This window comes from Lutra lutra, chromosome 7 (assembly GCF_902655055.1).
Source record: "Lutra lutra chromosome 7, mLutLut1.2, whole genome shotgun sequence".
NCBI lineage: Eukaryota > Metazoa > Chordata > Mammalia > Carnivora > Mustelidae > Lutra > Lutra lutra.
In genome coordinates this window covers 76,633,193-76,648,615 of record NC_062284.1, presented here as the reverse complement: position 1 = coordinate 76,648,615, position 15,423 = coordinate 76,633,193, and the positions used below count along the sequence as shown (strand labels likewise).

General features: G+C 31.7%; 1 protein-coding gene across 5 annotated transcripts in view; it reads left to right on the top strand.

The window, feature by feature from the left end:
• The window catches only part of NOVA1 (NOVA alternative splicing regulator 1), a 158,771-nt gene that overhangs the window by 125,795 nt on the left and 17,553 nt on the right, over positions 1 to 15,423 (top strand). For 2 of the 5 annotated variants that reach the window (XM_047737489.1, XM_047737491.1), the window contains one exon: positions 6,632 to 6,703. The exons of 1 other annotated variant lie outside the window; for it this stretch is intronic. In XM_047737489.1, the coding sequence (XP_047593445.1) occupies positions 6,632 to 6,703 (72 nt within the window). Of the gene's footprint in view, positions 1 to 6,631; positions 6,704 to 7,137; positions 7,492 to 10,495; positions 13,337 to 15,423 lie in introns of those variants that run through there. 2 more of the 5 variants (XM_047737494.1, XM_047737493.1) reach the window with 2 other exon arrangements.

Below are 15,423 nucleotides of genomic sequence, written 5' to 3'. Positions count from 1 at the left end.
TCTAAATATGGTTGTCTGTACATAATGAGTCAATACAATAAACTCTAAAACAAGGTAGAAACCATAAATCAATGATATAGTTAGCATCTGTTAACTTCTTTTGTCTGTTACAGATTTTCAGCAGTGTTTTTCCCCTTTTGGCTCAAATGTATTTTTAAGAAAAGACACAGTAAGAGCAAAGCAGTTATAGGCATTTAGAGCATTCTCTTATGTTTAAAAAAGTCGAATGAAAATATCAGAAATGTTAACTTAGTCAAAGAATTTTGCTTCTGTCATAAAAAATTGGCAAAAATAGCACATAATGTGTTCATTATTCATCCATTCTGTCATGAATTTATTAAATTCCTTCTTACTGAATTGCAAGATATATTAACTTGTAGCCCTTGCTCTCTAAAACTAGTTTGGGAGAGATCATAAATGATTAAAATAATTTATAAAAATGTCAAACTGTATTATATACCAAAACTACAGTATAAATAATGTACTATAAAAGTTCAGAAGCGTGTGAAAGAAATGTAGGCTGGAATGACATTTGGTCTTATAAAATAGGTGAAGATTTGAACTGGGCTTTGAAGATTATATAGGAATTTCCTAATTAGAGGAGAAGCAAAAAGCTTATTATAGGCATGTGAAACAATTTGGATTTGAGGAGAAAGATATAATGGTTGAATAGTAAGGAGACTGTCGTGACAGAAATGAAACATGTGTGTTGGAATTTAGAGGAAACTAATGTTAGATAGGTAGGATGGGACCAGATAATAGAGAGCCTTGGGTGTCTGGCCAAGGGGCATTCTATAGACTATGGATACTTCCTAATATTTCCCAACAGAGCTCTTTTAATTTCTCTGGAAAGTTAGAACAAAAGGAGGCACCTCTGCATTTTGTTCCCTTCTGTGCTAAAAATCCAGACTGACTCTTAGGGTTCCTGTGAGTTCAACTGTTGGTAGGAGAAGAGAACTATGACAATTAGGTGAGTGATCTACTATACAGATCTTTAGGTTTGAAGGTTTGTAAGATAATATTTTCTAAACTTCTTTCATGTAACGCTCACAAGTCTAAGGAGTGTTAAGCCTTGTCAGGCTAAATAAATAAATAAAGGTTTGGTAGTCAAGAATGAAGGATGAGTAATGTAATAGCGCTATCTATGATGTTTATTCTGTTTCTGTGCCAGCCATTGTGCTATGCACTTTACACGTATTATCACATTTTTTCCAATTTCATAAAAACTTTAAGCAGGGAAAGAGTAAAGAATCCATATTATACTTATGGAAGCTGATGTTTAAAGGAATTGAGTAGCTTACCCAAGGAAATTTAACTGGTAATTGATCTTAAGACTGGGCTATAGAGCCTCCAATTCTGAGCAATGCTGATAAAACGAAATCCAAAAGATTTCTCTCTGGGGACTTCTCAATATCTGGAATAAGTTTTTCCGAGAAGGGAACCTCATTTAAAATAGAATGTCTTGGGTCAGGGTAAAGTTAAGAGACTAGGCAGTATTTTAAGCAGATGACAAACACCTAATCTCTTTTGGTACTGAAGTTGAGACAAATACCTGAAGCTGAAAGATATTTCAAAGTAAAATCTGTAAGGCCTTGAGACTGATTTGTTGTAGTTCCAAAATGGTGAGAAAAGAATGATAAATGATTATATATATAGGATTTGATCCAAGCAGAATGGTGAAGCCTAGAAAGCAGTAAGTGAATTTTAGTTAGGCGCTTATTTGAGATAGTATTTTTATGTGTTGCCGACAGATGGAGTAAGTTGTAAGTAGCATGCTTTTCTCTTGAAGTAGTCTTTTATAGAAATACAGGTAAGAATATAAAACTGAAAATGTAGATCCTTAATTACATTTGAGGAGATAATTCACTTACCATCTTCGTAGTAGGAGAGGGGGTAAAAAGAAGCAAAGAATGAGATAAAGAAGCAGTTACCAGAAAAAGTAAGTCAGAAGCATTATAGTATAGTAATTCAGTGCATGGGATCTGGAGCAGGACTGCTCAGGTTCAATTCCTGGCTTTTTAATTTACCAGCTATGTAACCTTGAGTGAGTTGTTTTGCTTCTCTGTACCTCAACTTCTTTACCTATAACATGGGACTAGTAATAATAATCTATTTCATAGGGATATTGTATTAACTGAGTAAAACTATACCTGGTTCTTAGTAAGTGCTCTTTATTAATCATAAAGATAAAAGGGAAATCAGTAATACTCTCTGTGATAAAATAAGGAAAGAAAGTTTAAGGAAAGACGCTAAAAAGTTTCAAATACCCAGAAAAAAAGAAAAGAATAATTTTTTTAAGTAGGAAATTATTGGAGAATTAAAGGCCACTGTTAATCACATGGTGAGAGCAAAATCATTATTTCGTACTAATATTATTTCCTAAAAGTGACCAGTCCAGTTAGGTAAAGAGAGAAAATGGTATGAAGGGAAAAAATGCGGATTTGGAATTTTGGATATACAAAGGAGTTAAATACAAGTTAGATAAGGGAGGCTCCCATAACCCCTGCTACTCAAGAGGGAATGGCTTGTGTTAAAGAATAAAAAGGAGCTTGAAAAGGTAGAGAAATTAGAGATGAGATTGCTATGAGGGAAGAAGATGTCTCAGGATTAGTAGAAAGTTAATATTTAAGGTGTTAAGGTCCTACTCTATGGCGGGTGGGAGGTCTAAGTATACAATTTTGTCTATAATGAAAAGAAAAGGAAGATGGAGAAAAAAAGTGTTTTGGAAAATGGAAAAAATTCAAATGTAGTCAATTGCAGTGAGTAAGGAAGTTCGTTCTGAAAAATCATGATTTCTTTCAGGTAATAAAGTTTATCTGTTGAAAGGTAAATAAAATACATGGGAATAGACAGTTGATGAAAAGGATAAAGGTACAAAATAGCAATTATGAGGAAAATAAGCTATAGAATACAAATAAATTCTGAAAAACCTGGGTAGATTGGACAACATGAGTTTCTATTAGTGCGGAGGGGTTTCAGATAGTTCAGACATTGGAAGAAGAGGAGGATACTTGTCACAATGAAAAACCTAAGATGTCAGTTACATATTAACATATTTTATCCTTTTTTAAAATAAAGCCCTATACTAATTTATTTAACAGAACTCGAAACACAGGTTTGGGAAGGTGATTACTTCACTAATATTACTCAGCTAATAATAGATTTTGAATTACAATTGAGAGTTGTTGTTTATTGCTGGTCTCACTATACCTATAAATATCAGAGGTTCTTGACAGTTTGTTACTGTAGATTTGCTTGGAGGTAAGCTGCATATATTATAGAGTTTATTTATAGCAATATTTTCTGGTCCAGCAAAACTGTCACTTGTTAACAAGAGTGCATTTTACAATTTGTAATTACTTTCTAGTTCTTATTCCCAGAAGCCTACTTATATCCACATTTAACTAAATGTCTATTGTCAAATCATTAATATTTTTTAACTATTTCAAAGGATCCACTATTTTGAAGTTGTAAAATACTTTAAATTTTTCTGCAATAAGTAATTCAGCCTTCAATCTTTAAAGCAGAATTCTTAAACAATGAATACGTGTAAATAAAAACATATTACACTTTTCCATTTGAAAGATAAAATCGTGCTAAAAAATGACTGTCCTTCACAATCACTATTTCATAAATGTAAAGAAAGCATTTTAAAGGAGAATGTACTTCATTCATTTTTTATAATAAATATTTTAATATACTGTTGCTTATATGGATATTCAGTTACCTCTTCATGATGCGTAACAGAAATTTTACTAAATGATTTTTAACCTGAAACCACAAATTTTTAATCGGTGTAGTAAGTAGGAGTAAATGCTTTGTTTATAAGATACAGGGAAACAAATCTATCATATACTTATATTGTACCTTGAACTATTTCTTATGGATTCTTTGGTTCTATTTCTGTTGTTAAGAAAACCATCAAGGCTGTTTCATTAATCTAATTAATAAACATTTTAAATTAAAGGTACTATTTTAATATATTTACATTTATCTGTTTTTTAGACCAATTTTTTGTAGCTAATACTTTAAAAAAATCAACCAAAATGAAAACTTTCTGGAATCCTTCTATTGTTATATTAGTTAAGGGAGAAGAAAATATTTTGTGTTTAAAGTATCTATAGAATAATAGCTTCAAAACTCATCATGTGTTTATTTCATTATATGTTCATTATTTTAGGAATTTAAATGAAGAAAATATATTTAGAGACAATTTATTGTGATATTTTGATAATCTTATCCCTTGAAGCTCAAGTTTATATAATTTTCACCAATTTATTTGAAATATTAAACTTTAATTTCTTATCAGATTATGATGTTTTAATAAGCAAATTTTTAATGATTTAAACTCTTACTACTTTGCCTGAAGTTTAAACTTACTGTTTTTTGTTTCTGTGAGGAATAAATAGCATCAGAATTATTAAGGGGATGTTGATGACTATGAGTTGTATCAGTTACTAATAATACATGTCCAGTATTTCATATATATGCCAAGCAAAAAGAAAGGGATTGAATAAATCAACAGAACATAATATTAATCTAGGTGACTACAAATTCTGAACCACTTGATATTGATACTTTTTCCACATCATTCTTTGCAGTGTTTTAATACCTTATTGAGAATTCATATCCAGGGCAATGTGGATGTCCTGGTGAACCTGTCATTCTTCAGGTGGATTTTACCTGATGGAAATACAAGAACCCAACACATACTTAGTGCTTCTGGAGGTTAATGAACTTAAATTCTAACCTGTTTGGGGAGAAATGACCTCTAGGTTTATTTCACATCTGTTTCATCCGCAACCTCATAATCTGAGATAAGTACAGAACAGATTTTTAAATGTATGTTAACTACTCCCAGGAATTCTCTGTAATAACGGTCGTAACCAGAGGTGGGAAAATAAAATCTTTACCGCTTATCATATAGTAGCATAAAGTCAATAATATATATTCCAGCATAGAATTGCATGAAAAGAAAATATTAGAGCAATTTTTAATAACTGAAAATGAAAGTCTCTCTGGAGAAATCATGGGAATTTATTACGAAGAGTGAAAATAGAAAACAAAGTTTTGAAGATTTTGTTTCTTCTTTTATGAGGTTTTTATTTCTGAATGTAGCTCCTGTCCCCTTTTTAAATACGATTTAATAAAAACCTTGGTATAACTCAACATTAAGTCTAGTTTTCCTCAAAGTATTTTAGGTTTTAACTTAGAAGAACCAGGAATCACTTGAGGAGTGGACTATGTATAACATGATTTGTTGTTAGAACCAATCTTACTTTGTTACGGGAGAACAGTAAGTTAAGTAGAAGCCTGTGAATTTCCTATCCTTTCGTTTATGCTTAACTGCTTTGTTCTACTCAAATAAGAACTTTTGAAATCTCAAATGAAGAAATGTGATTTTATAAAGTAATTTTATCTGCTTTTGCTCACATTGCTGAACCTTTAAAGTTATGCTTTTGCTCATATCTGAGTAATTTTGATGCATATTTATTAATATAAAACAAAATGTCCACACAGAATAGTGTCTATACTATAAAACTACCCCATTTCACCTATTAGGAAATATTATCTATTGAGGGTGCTACTTAAGCAATGCCATTTGCTAAGTGAAAATATATTTTAAAAAAAAGTTTAACTTCTTATACTTCAAGGTTATTTTATTGGACTTAAGAAGTTTTTTATCAGCACCACGCTCTAACCAACTGAGCTAACCGGCCACTGCTTTTGAGAAGTTTTTTAAAATATATTAATTGATTGTTCAACAAGTAGATTATGGTCTTGTACAACATATTTTATATATACATATATATTTTATATATAGTATGTAGAAGCATTTCAGAATGAAGTGGACAATAAATATGATTCCTAATTTTTTGTGCTTATTTTCAACACAGGCTGATAATGCTACAAAACATTTATATTAAATATTTAGTCTTCAACATAAATGATAAAAATATTATGGCAATTTGTTAAAATGCTGTTAGTTACTTGTTTATTAATATGAGGTTAATGTTTACATTTTCAGACGGGCTCTAATTTGTTAAAAATTAATATTTTAGAAGATAATGTGATTTAGTTAATCACATTAAGATAATGCAAATTTAGTTGCTTTTAAGTATGGATCCCTAAATTCATGTGGAATCAACTTGTTGGTGATGTTCAACATATTAAGTAGGTGGATGCTTTTATGCCAAAGTAAACTTCATTTCACCACTTCTTCCAATCCCCGACTGTATTCATTGATAGGAAAATGACTCTTTCAGTTTTACTCATTGAATTTCTTGAATTTTTGTTTGACATCTCTTTTCCCCCAAACAAAAAAGAGGAAAAGAAAAGAGACTACTATTCATGAATATGGTCAGGATACCTTTAATACTCATGTGAATTTTTATCAGTCACCATCATGATTTCAAGTCATGAATTTATTTTTACATGCTTATGCATGCATATTTACATGCATTAGTTACTTAATTGATCTTAAATTCCATTAAATTTGAATGAGTAGGAGAAAAATTTGTTCATAGGATTTTGTTCTCGTTATATTACATTTTATTTTATTTTGTTTTATTTAAATAATCAGTTTAAGGCTTTTAAAGGTTGATTTGCTCCTGAACTGCTTTGTTCCCAGACATTGCCATCTTCCCCAACTACCACCAAGTCCTCTCCATCTGATCCCATGACCACCTCCAGAGCTAATCAGGTACAGTATCATCCTGTCATCTACACCATACTTTTCACGGGTGATTGCCTGCACACTGGAGATAAAGATAATGGTGGGTTAAGGATGTATTCGTTCATTCACATATGTGCACCATAATCAGATTCCAAATAACCTGAAAAAGAAATATCAATTATTCCTGAAAATTTCTATGCATTTTTTAACTTTAGATAACAAAAATATATTCAGAAGGTAGACTACTTGAATTTGGGATTTTTCCCTTAAAATTATGACTTTATGGAGCTCTGTGGGTTATTCATTGAGTCACTGTTTATAATCTTCATTATTTAGTCTTCTTAGAATTATTGGTATATAAGTTAAAAGTATCATATATGTAAAAAAATGTATAAATACGACTTATTGAGCAAAGGTATATCTTTAAAAGTGAATGCATTTTCATTTGTTTTTTATTTCAGACATGCCTTACTATGTAAACAATTTTCAACTTTCAGTGAAAAACATTTCTAGCAATCCAAAAGTAACTGAAAATTGGTGTTTGTGATAATTTTATTTGTTTTACAAATTAGGAAATGATATATTCCTCTAATTTAGTATGACCATTTTCTTTGGTGGAGTGGCAGACTTTGCAATCAGAAATATATTAGTTTGATTTGATGATTGTTTTGGTACCGAATATTTGTAGGTCATTTTTCAAATATGTAGTTATTTTTGGCACATTTGAGTAAATCACCTAAAATATTTTATGTAATTCAGAGCCATACTGTATTTGACAAATGTTGAAAATATATTCATTAAAATGATTAAACACATTTTCATTTTGTCTGAGTTGAGATTCATTTAGGTGAGAGATGTTATTTTCTTTAATATTTCTACTTTTTCAGTTAATACAGGCCTTATGGGATTATTAAATTATTAAATAAAAGCTTATCTTTTTAAATATTTTTCATATAGTTGACCAATAAATTATTAACTTTGAACCATATTTGCTAACTACGTTAAATTTGCCTTTTGCATGTAATTCAATCTAAGACTGTCAGAATAATTTTGCTTATTTATTGAGTTTAATAGTTTACAACCTCAGGAAAAATGTTAAAATAATAACTAGAAGCAAAGTAGGAGATTGATTTTCATTTTATGCAGTAGCATTCCCTTTAGACAAAACTATAACACTCACATTTTAGTCCCAATAACTTGGTTAAAATACTACATTATCTCTAGTGATGAATCCCAGCACTTCTTGTTGAAGGAAATGATACAATGTAAAGTGAGAACAAAGCTTGTAATATTAATGCATGAGATTAAAAAGTGTTTATACATTTTCACTCTATATACCTTATCTCTTAAGTGAACCTTAATTACATGATATAGAAAACTATTGGGATAACAACTAACTTTATTTTTTAATTATTTCTCTTATACTTTATCATTCTTTACTTTCCAAACAAAAACAAGACAAATGAGTGCAGCAGCAATAAAAACAAATGATTTTTCTGAATGAACAACGTAAAAAATCCTAGATCTGGAAAGAAAAACTATCTCAGTAATTTTGTCTTTGAAATTAGATTTGTATTTTCTTTTGTTTATTTTTATGTGCATGTGAATTTCTGTTAAATCATTTCTTAAAAAGGCTAGTTTATAAAGTCTACTAATATTTTAACCCTCTAGATATGTTACTGTGTTCACCTCTGCCAATTCTTTTTCTAATATATGAAATAGTAATTCATTGTGGTTTTGTACTTCTTCCACTATATGCAGTTATAGTTGTTAAATATATTTTATTTATATTCTGGTTTCTTCTGTTTTTATACAAACAAACATAGTATCTCCTGGATAACATGAGGCAAGATATACAAGAAGAACAAAACAAGATTCTTAAATTTATTAAAGGAATTATAGTCATTGTCCATCATTTTATTAGTAGTTTGTGATCATTTTATTCCCTCAGTATTTCCCAGTGGATTCAGATTCACACTATATTAGCTTAGATCTGTAAAAGTAATCAAGATAGAAGAATGGGTTCTAATATAATCATCTTAAAGTCTCCACAGTTAAAATGAACTTTTAAACCCATAAGAAAATTATTTTTATGTGTTACAGCTAATATGATACCCTCTGCTGTTAAAACTATAAACTTTTTCCTTGTGAACTTTTATAAACCAATATAAAATACGTCCAGACAACTGTTTGTGTTATTTTCATCAATAACAGCTAAATGAGATATGATTGAGTTCTATTTCCAGAATAAATAGTTTGTCTATGTTATAGTGATGTCACATTATCACAGTAGTGTGATAAAAAGGTCTAAGGGACTATTATTTTTCAGAAAACCCAAAAGTAAAAAGCACGGAAAATATACCAAAGAGTAAGTTTTATTGCAGTTTCAACATTAAAACCTTTTCTATTCTTTTAAAAATGATTACATGTTTCAGTACATACTAAATTTTACTTTTTCTACCCTCATGTTTCTACAGATTAGACTATTTCCACAGGTCAGAGTGGTAGACTGTAAATACAGTAGTGTGGGTCTATAATAATTTCCCACTGAAAATTGAAGGACTCTCATAAAGAGAAGTCCTCCAGAATGGTGGTTATAAGTCAAGACTGGTGCCAAATTGCCTATGATCAAATCCTTGTTCTGGCACTTACTTGCTGAGTAAATTGGGTTTCAGTTTCTCCTTTTGGAAATTCTAATAATAGTAACATCTTCATAGGGTTGAAGAAGGAAATAAATTTATTGTTCTTGAACAGTACAGCATCTAGAATATAATGTTAACCATAAATGTTAGGCTATGTTTATTTTATTTTTTTCTGAAATATCTTTCAAGTGATTTGAAAAAGAAAGAGTATTCTTTAAGACGGTAAATGGCATAGCATAGAGCTTTTGAAAACTGAGTTTCCCCTCTAAGGAAGAATTCTAAGGTACTAGTGTTGCTGCTTTTTTAGCTCCAAAATATTTATGTAAGCAGAGTCTCTGTATTCTTTTTCTAGATAGTTTAAACTGCTCTACAGTTATTTTCTTCACTAGTGAGAGTACAAAGTTGTATGTTGTCTAATGATAAAGCAAACTGCTATTACTTCCCTAATAAGAAGGAAACATTAGTAGGACTAATAGTTTTACAACTTGGACTTTTTTTTTTTTTTTTGCATGTGTCACATATTGCAAGGTACAACTTTGAAATTTCTTACATATGGAATTTTAAGTATGAAGTAAATATAAAGATATAATAAATATAATTAGATTCTTTAAGCAATGTGTTTTCAAAAACCTTTAAAACAAAATAAAAAACATTGAGTTGGGTTTGATCATCAGTTCTAAGTTATTGATAGTAAATTTTTCAGTCACTTCCAAATTCAACAAAATGGTTTTGCTAATCAGTCAGTGGTGCTAAAAATTAAATTCCAGCTTTAATTTTAGGTTCCTGGTTGTTAGCTCTCCTGGAAGTCTACTCAAATTTCATGAAAAGAAAAAGAAAAAATAATGATTGCAAAAATATGTAATTTATAGACATTTGCTTATTTACTGATGAATTTGAAATTATTTACTAAGATGTAATAAAACATGAAAGTAGGTGACTCTTATTTAGCACCCTTGCTGTGGTTACAGAAGAACACAGGCAAAACTCAGCTGGTCTTTCTTTAAATTCATGACTGTAGATCTCAACTAGACCTTTAATTCTTTCAGTCATAAGCCCATTCACTTTTTTACTTTGTAGATGGCTATTTCGTTAGTTCTCTTAACCCCTGTGTTAGTTTACTTTTGCTGTGTAACAAATTATGCAGTGAATCAAACAGCACCCATTTATTATCTTATAGTTTCCATAGGTCAAGAATGCAGGCACTTCTTCACCGAGTTCTCTGTTCATGGTCTCACAAAACTGCAAAAAGTACTGGAAGAAGTGCATTCTCATCATCTAGAAGCTTGACTGGAGCCTAACCTAATTCCCTTTTAAGTGGTTCCAGGTTGATGGTAGCATTCAGTTCCCTGCAGTTGTATGGCTGAGGGTGCTGACTTCTTACTGTCTATTGGCAAGAGGCAACCTCAGATTCTAGAGGCTGCCCAAGTTCCCTGCAGTATGACACTCTCTCCAGGGGGCACTTTGACATGGCTGGTTGCATCTTGCAAAGCCAGCTGGAGAATCTTTCTTCAGTGTGTGCTACAAGATGGAGTCTTATATATTAAACCTAATTACAGGAGTGACTTCTCACCTCCTTTGCCATACAACATAACTTAATCACAGTACTGACCTTCCGTCTTTCTGACACATTCTGTTGATTAGAACCAAGTCACAATTTTCACCCACGTTCAAATGGAGAGAAATGCACAAAAAGCACCAAGGAGGCAGAGATCATGGGGCTATCTAAGAATTCCCATAACAGACCCTACAATATCTCTTACTCCATCCCCATTCCCAACTGATGACCTTACTTCCTACTTCACTGAGCCAGTATTTAAACCCACATATTCTACATTCTCTGCTATTATCTTATCATCTCCTACCAAAAGCCAGTAATTTCAGTTGCACGTTAAATCTCATCTTTCTTCCTTTACTCAAGGACATCCCTTCAGCAGTTCTTCCTTCTTCATCTTTCAAGTTTTTTGCCTCTGTGGAATCATTCCCATCAGCATACATATATGTTTTTTTCTCCCATCTTAAAAGACAAAACAAAACTTCTTTCAGTCCCACTTCCCCCACCAACTAATGCCCCATCCTTATACTCCTTTGTAGCAAAATTCACAAATTATTTTCTCTACTTTTTTCCAGTATCTCTCTTCCCGTTCTTTCTTAAATCCACTTCAGCAAGACTTTTTTCCTCCACCATTCCACCAACACTGTGTTTGCCAACAACATCAATGATGACCACACTGCTAATTCCAGTTGTCTATTCTCAGTCCACATGTTACTTGGCCTATCAGCAATATTTGTCATAATTTATCACTTCCGTTTCCTTGGTGTGCCTTCTTTACTTGGCTTCCAGGATACTGCACACTCATGATTTGTCTCCTGCATTATATCATGTGCTTTGTCTCAGCATCCTTTGCTAGTTCCTCCCCTCATCCCACTTAACGTTGGGAGTGCTCCACATCTTAATATTTGAAATGACATCTGGATTTATACTTTCCTTTCTCCTTGTCTAATACCATGGCTTTCATATGCTGACAACCTGTAAAATTTATGTCTTCAGTGTGAGATGGGTTTATTATGAACCAATGAAACTTAGCCCTTAAGATTTCTCACCTGCTCAAGCTTATGACAAGACACTGTATCTAGTTTTGTGTTCATAATTTTGAATGCATTTCCCAAAGATGTCTCTTAAAATTGTATGATTCAGGTTCCACATAACTTAGGTTCATACTTATCTCTAATCCAGGTCTCACAGTGAAACTATAGACTGTATTCAGTTTCCTGTGCAGCAGTTTTCACTTGCATATCTAATAGACTTCTAAAATTCAGCAATCCAAAAACTACCCCAAACCTGTTCCGTCTATATCAGCATTCACCATCTTAGTGGAAGACAGTGCCATACATCCACTTGCTCAGAACAGAAGTCTTGGATTCACCCTCATCTTTTTTCTTTTGTACTCCCAAGTCCAGTCCCTTTAAAAAATAATGGTGACTTTACCTTTAAAAAAGTGTGTAGAATCTTAATCACTTCTCATTACATCTGCTGTTACCCTAAATCAAGCCTGAATTATTGCAACAGCTTTCCTACCTTTATATATGGTTTCCTACCTTTCTACCTTTGCTCTCCATAAAGTCTGTATTCCTTCTAAAATGTGTCAGGTTTGTTTTTTTTTCTTTGCCTAAACCTGTAATAGTTTCCCATTTCACTCATTAAAACCCAAAATCCCTAATGACACCCATTAACTTGCAAGATCTGGCCCTCACCACAATACCTCTTTCACTTCATTTCCTACCTCGCCTCCTCACTCACTCTGCCCCAGGCCAAACTGACCTGCTTGCTTTTCATTGCAGGCATTAGGCATGCTCTCCCCTCAGCAGTTATCTCTTGCTTTTCTCTCCACATGAAGTCCTTCACCTTAGAGATCTCCTTGACTAACACCTTAATTGCCATCCAGTCTTAGTTCAAAATAAACCTACTTAATAAGGCCTATCTGACCACCCTATATAATACTGCAAACTGGCCCCCCTCTTCTCCCAGTACTCCTGTGGTTTTTCCCCATCACCTCATAGAACACCATATACTTTGTGTATTGTCATATTTGCTGTGTATCGTCTCTCTCACTTTCCTAGAAAGTAAGTTGCATGAGAACAGGGATCTTTGTTTTATTCTCTCATGTATCAAAAGCAGTAATCTGGAATTTAATGCGTTCTCAATAAATTATTTGTTGAATGACTAGTAATAGGAGGAGAGCAGGCTTACAGCCTGTATGTTTAAAACTTAATTTTCGAAAATCTCTTCAAATGAAATTTTGAATATAAGTTCTCCAAAAATATAAACCAACTGGATAAAGGGTGTTTTTAAAATTTTTATTACTTAAGTTTGGTTGACATACAGTGTTAAATTAGTTTAAGGTGTGCAACATGGTGAATTCAACAATTCTATGAAAAGTGTAGTTACTGTCTGTCACCACGTTATTACAATATGATTGACCCTATTCCCTATGCTGTGCTTTTCATCTCTGTGACTTATTTATTTTATAACTGGAGGTCTGTAACTCTTAATCCTCTTCACTTATTGCACCTATCCTTCCTCCCCTCCTTTCTGGCAACACCAGTTAGTTCTCTGTGTTTATGTGTTTCCGTATTGAATAAAGAGGTTAATAAGTTAAAGTGACAAAGCCTTCTTCATTAGACTTCTGTGTTACTCAGAACACAGTTTGAAAGCCAGTCTTGTCTCAAAATTTGTCATAATTCTCTACCAAAATATCAAAATTAATTTTCATTTCCTTCAGCATGTGTGTGTCTCTGAGATGTCAAGGTAGTGTTCTTTAGAAGTGTGTTTGAGAAAGTTCTAGAAAAATAGTGAAATCCAAATGTTCTTTTTAAGTGAACTTACTAATTTTATTATATACATTAAGAGTTTAAGTACTTTACTACTAGGAAGAGCTTTATGAAATGCTAGTATTTTAAAAAATTGCTAATATTTGAGGGCAATTTCTTGGTGTATATCATATACATATCTAAATCTTCAAAATTTCCCAAGAATAAACTGAACCAAAAAGGCATAGAATCCCTATTAAGAGAATGTACAATTTCCAGATAAGTACATAAAACACTTCCTTAATCAATAGACTTAAAAAAATTTTGGAAGAGATGATTAAAAATATCAATACTTTAAAATGCAAATGTATTGTAATTTTCATTTTCTTCTAAGTTTTTTTTAGTTTTGTAGGAGAGAGAAATAAAGGCAAGTGATTTTAATATCCATATGAAAAACAAGTGCCTAAGAATTACCATAAGGCTATTATTAATAAAAGAATTATCAAGAAAAATATTTTGTGGGATGACATACTTCACTCTATTAAAATTTACTATAAAACTATCATAATAAAAGGAATGGTATTAACACATAGATATAGTTAGTGAAACATAATAGATATTTCGGGAATCTAAGTACATACGGAAATTTACTGTATTTTATTATACATTAAGAAAGGTAGTATCATTTAGGCAGTAAGAGAACGGTGATCTGGAGTCATAATTCATGGCTTCAAATCAAATCTTTGCCACTTCCTAATTTTCTGATTTGAGGAAACATTCTTAACTTTGCCATTTGTGTTTCTCATTGTAAAATGTGGGTAACAACAGTGCCTAACTTGTAGAGTTGTCAAGATCCCTAAATTAAATGAATACATGAAAAGTGTTTAGAACGCTGTCTGGTCCTGGGTAATATTTAAGTGTCATTTTAATTCATTTTAGAAAAGGATGTTTTATTTAATAAATGGTGCTGGTATACTTGACTACTCACCTGAAAGAAAATAAATTTAGACCTCTACCCTGTACAATATGCAAAAATAAATTTCAATGAATTCAAGATTGAAACTGTAAATTATAGTGTTTGAAATAAAGTTGAGGATAGCTTTCTTAAGCAAGAAGAAAACCCAAAACAAAGGAATAAGTTAAGATTTGGGATATAAATACTTTATATTTTTGGTATAGCAGACTACACCATTAGTAAGCAAAAATAGCAGTATCTTTGGAAAAATATACATTGCACACATGTAACAATGAATTAATAACTCTACAGGGAACTCCTATATAGGGGGGGGGGAAGGGAGAAAAGTAGGCCGATTATGAAAAGGCACTTTATAGAAAAAGAAATAGAAATATCCAATGAACATATGAAAACGTATTTAACCTCACTAGGCATCAGGGAAATATGAATCAATATCACAACATTCTACTTTTTTTTTAACAAATAGAAAAATTCTATGTGTGTTAGTAATACACATACTTTGGGAAAACAACGTGTGTGTGTGTGTGTGTGTGTGCGTGTGTATTTATAAATTAAAAGTGCTGACACAGATATGGGAAATAATCATTCTTATACAATGTTGATATAAGTAAGAAATGCTACAAAATTGCAGTGTTTGAGAATTCATCCAGTAAAACTTAATGCACCAATATACAGGAATATAGAGACAAAAGATGTATATTACAATATTATTTGCAGTGGCAAAACTTAGGAAAAAGCCTGACCTCTTTAACAGGAGAGCGACTGAATAAATTACGGTATTGCAGAATATTATGTGGTAAAGCTATTAAAAATAATGAGTT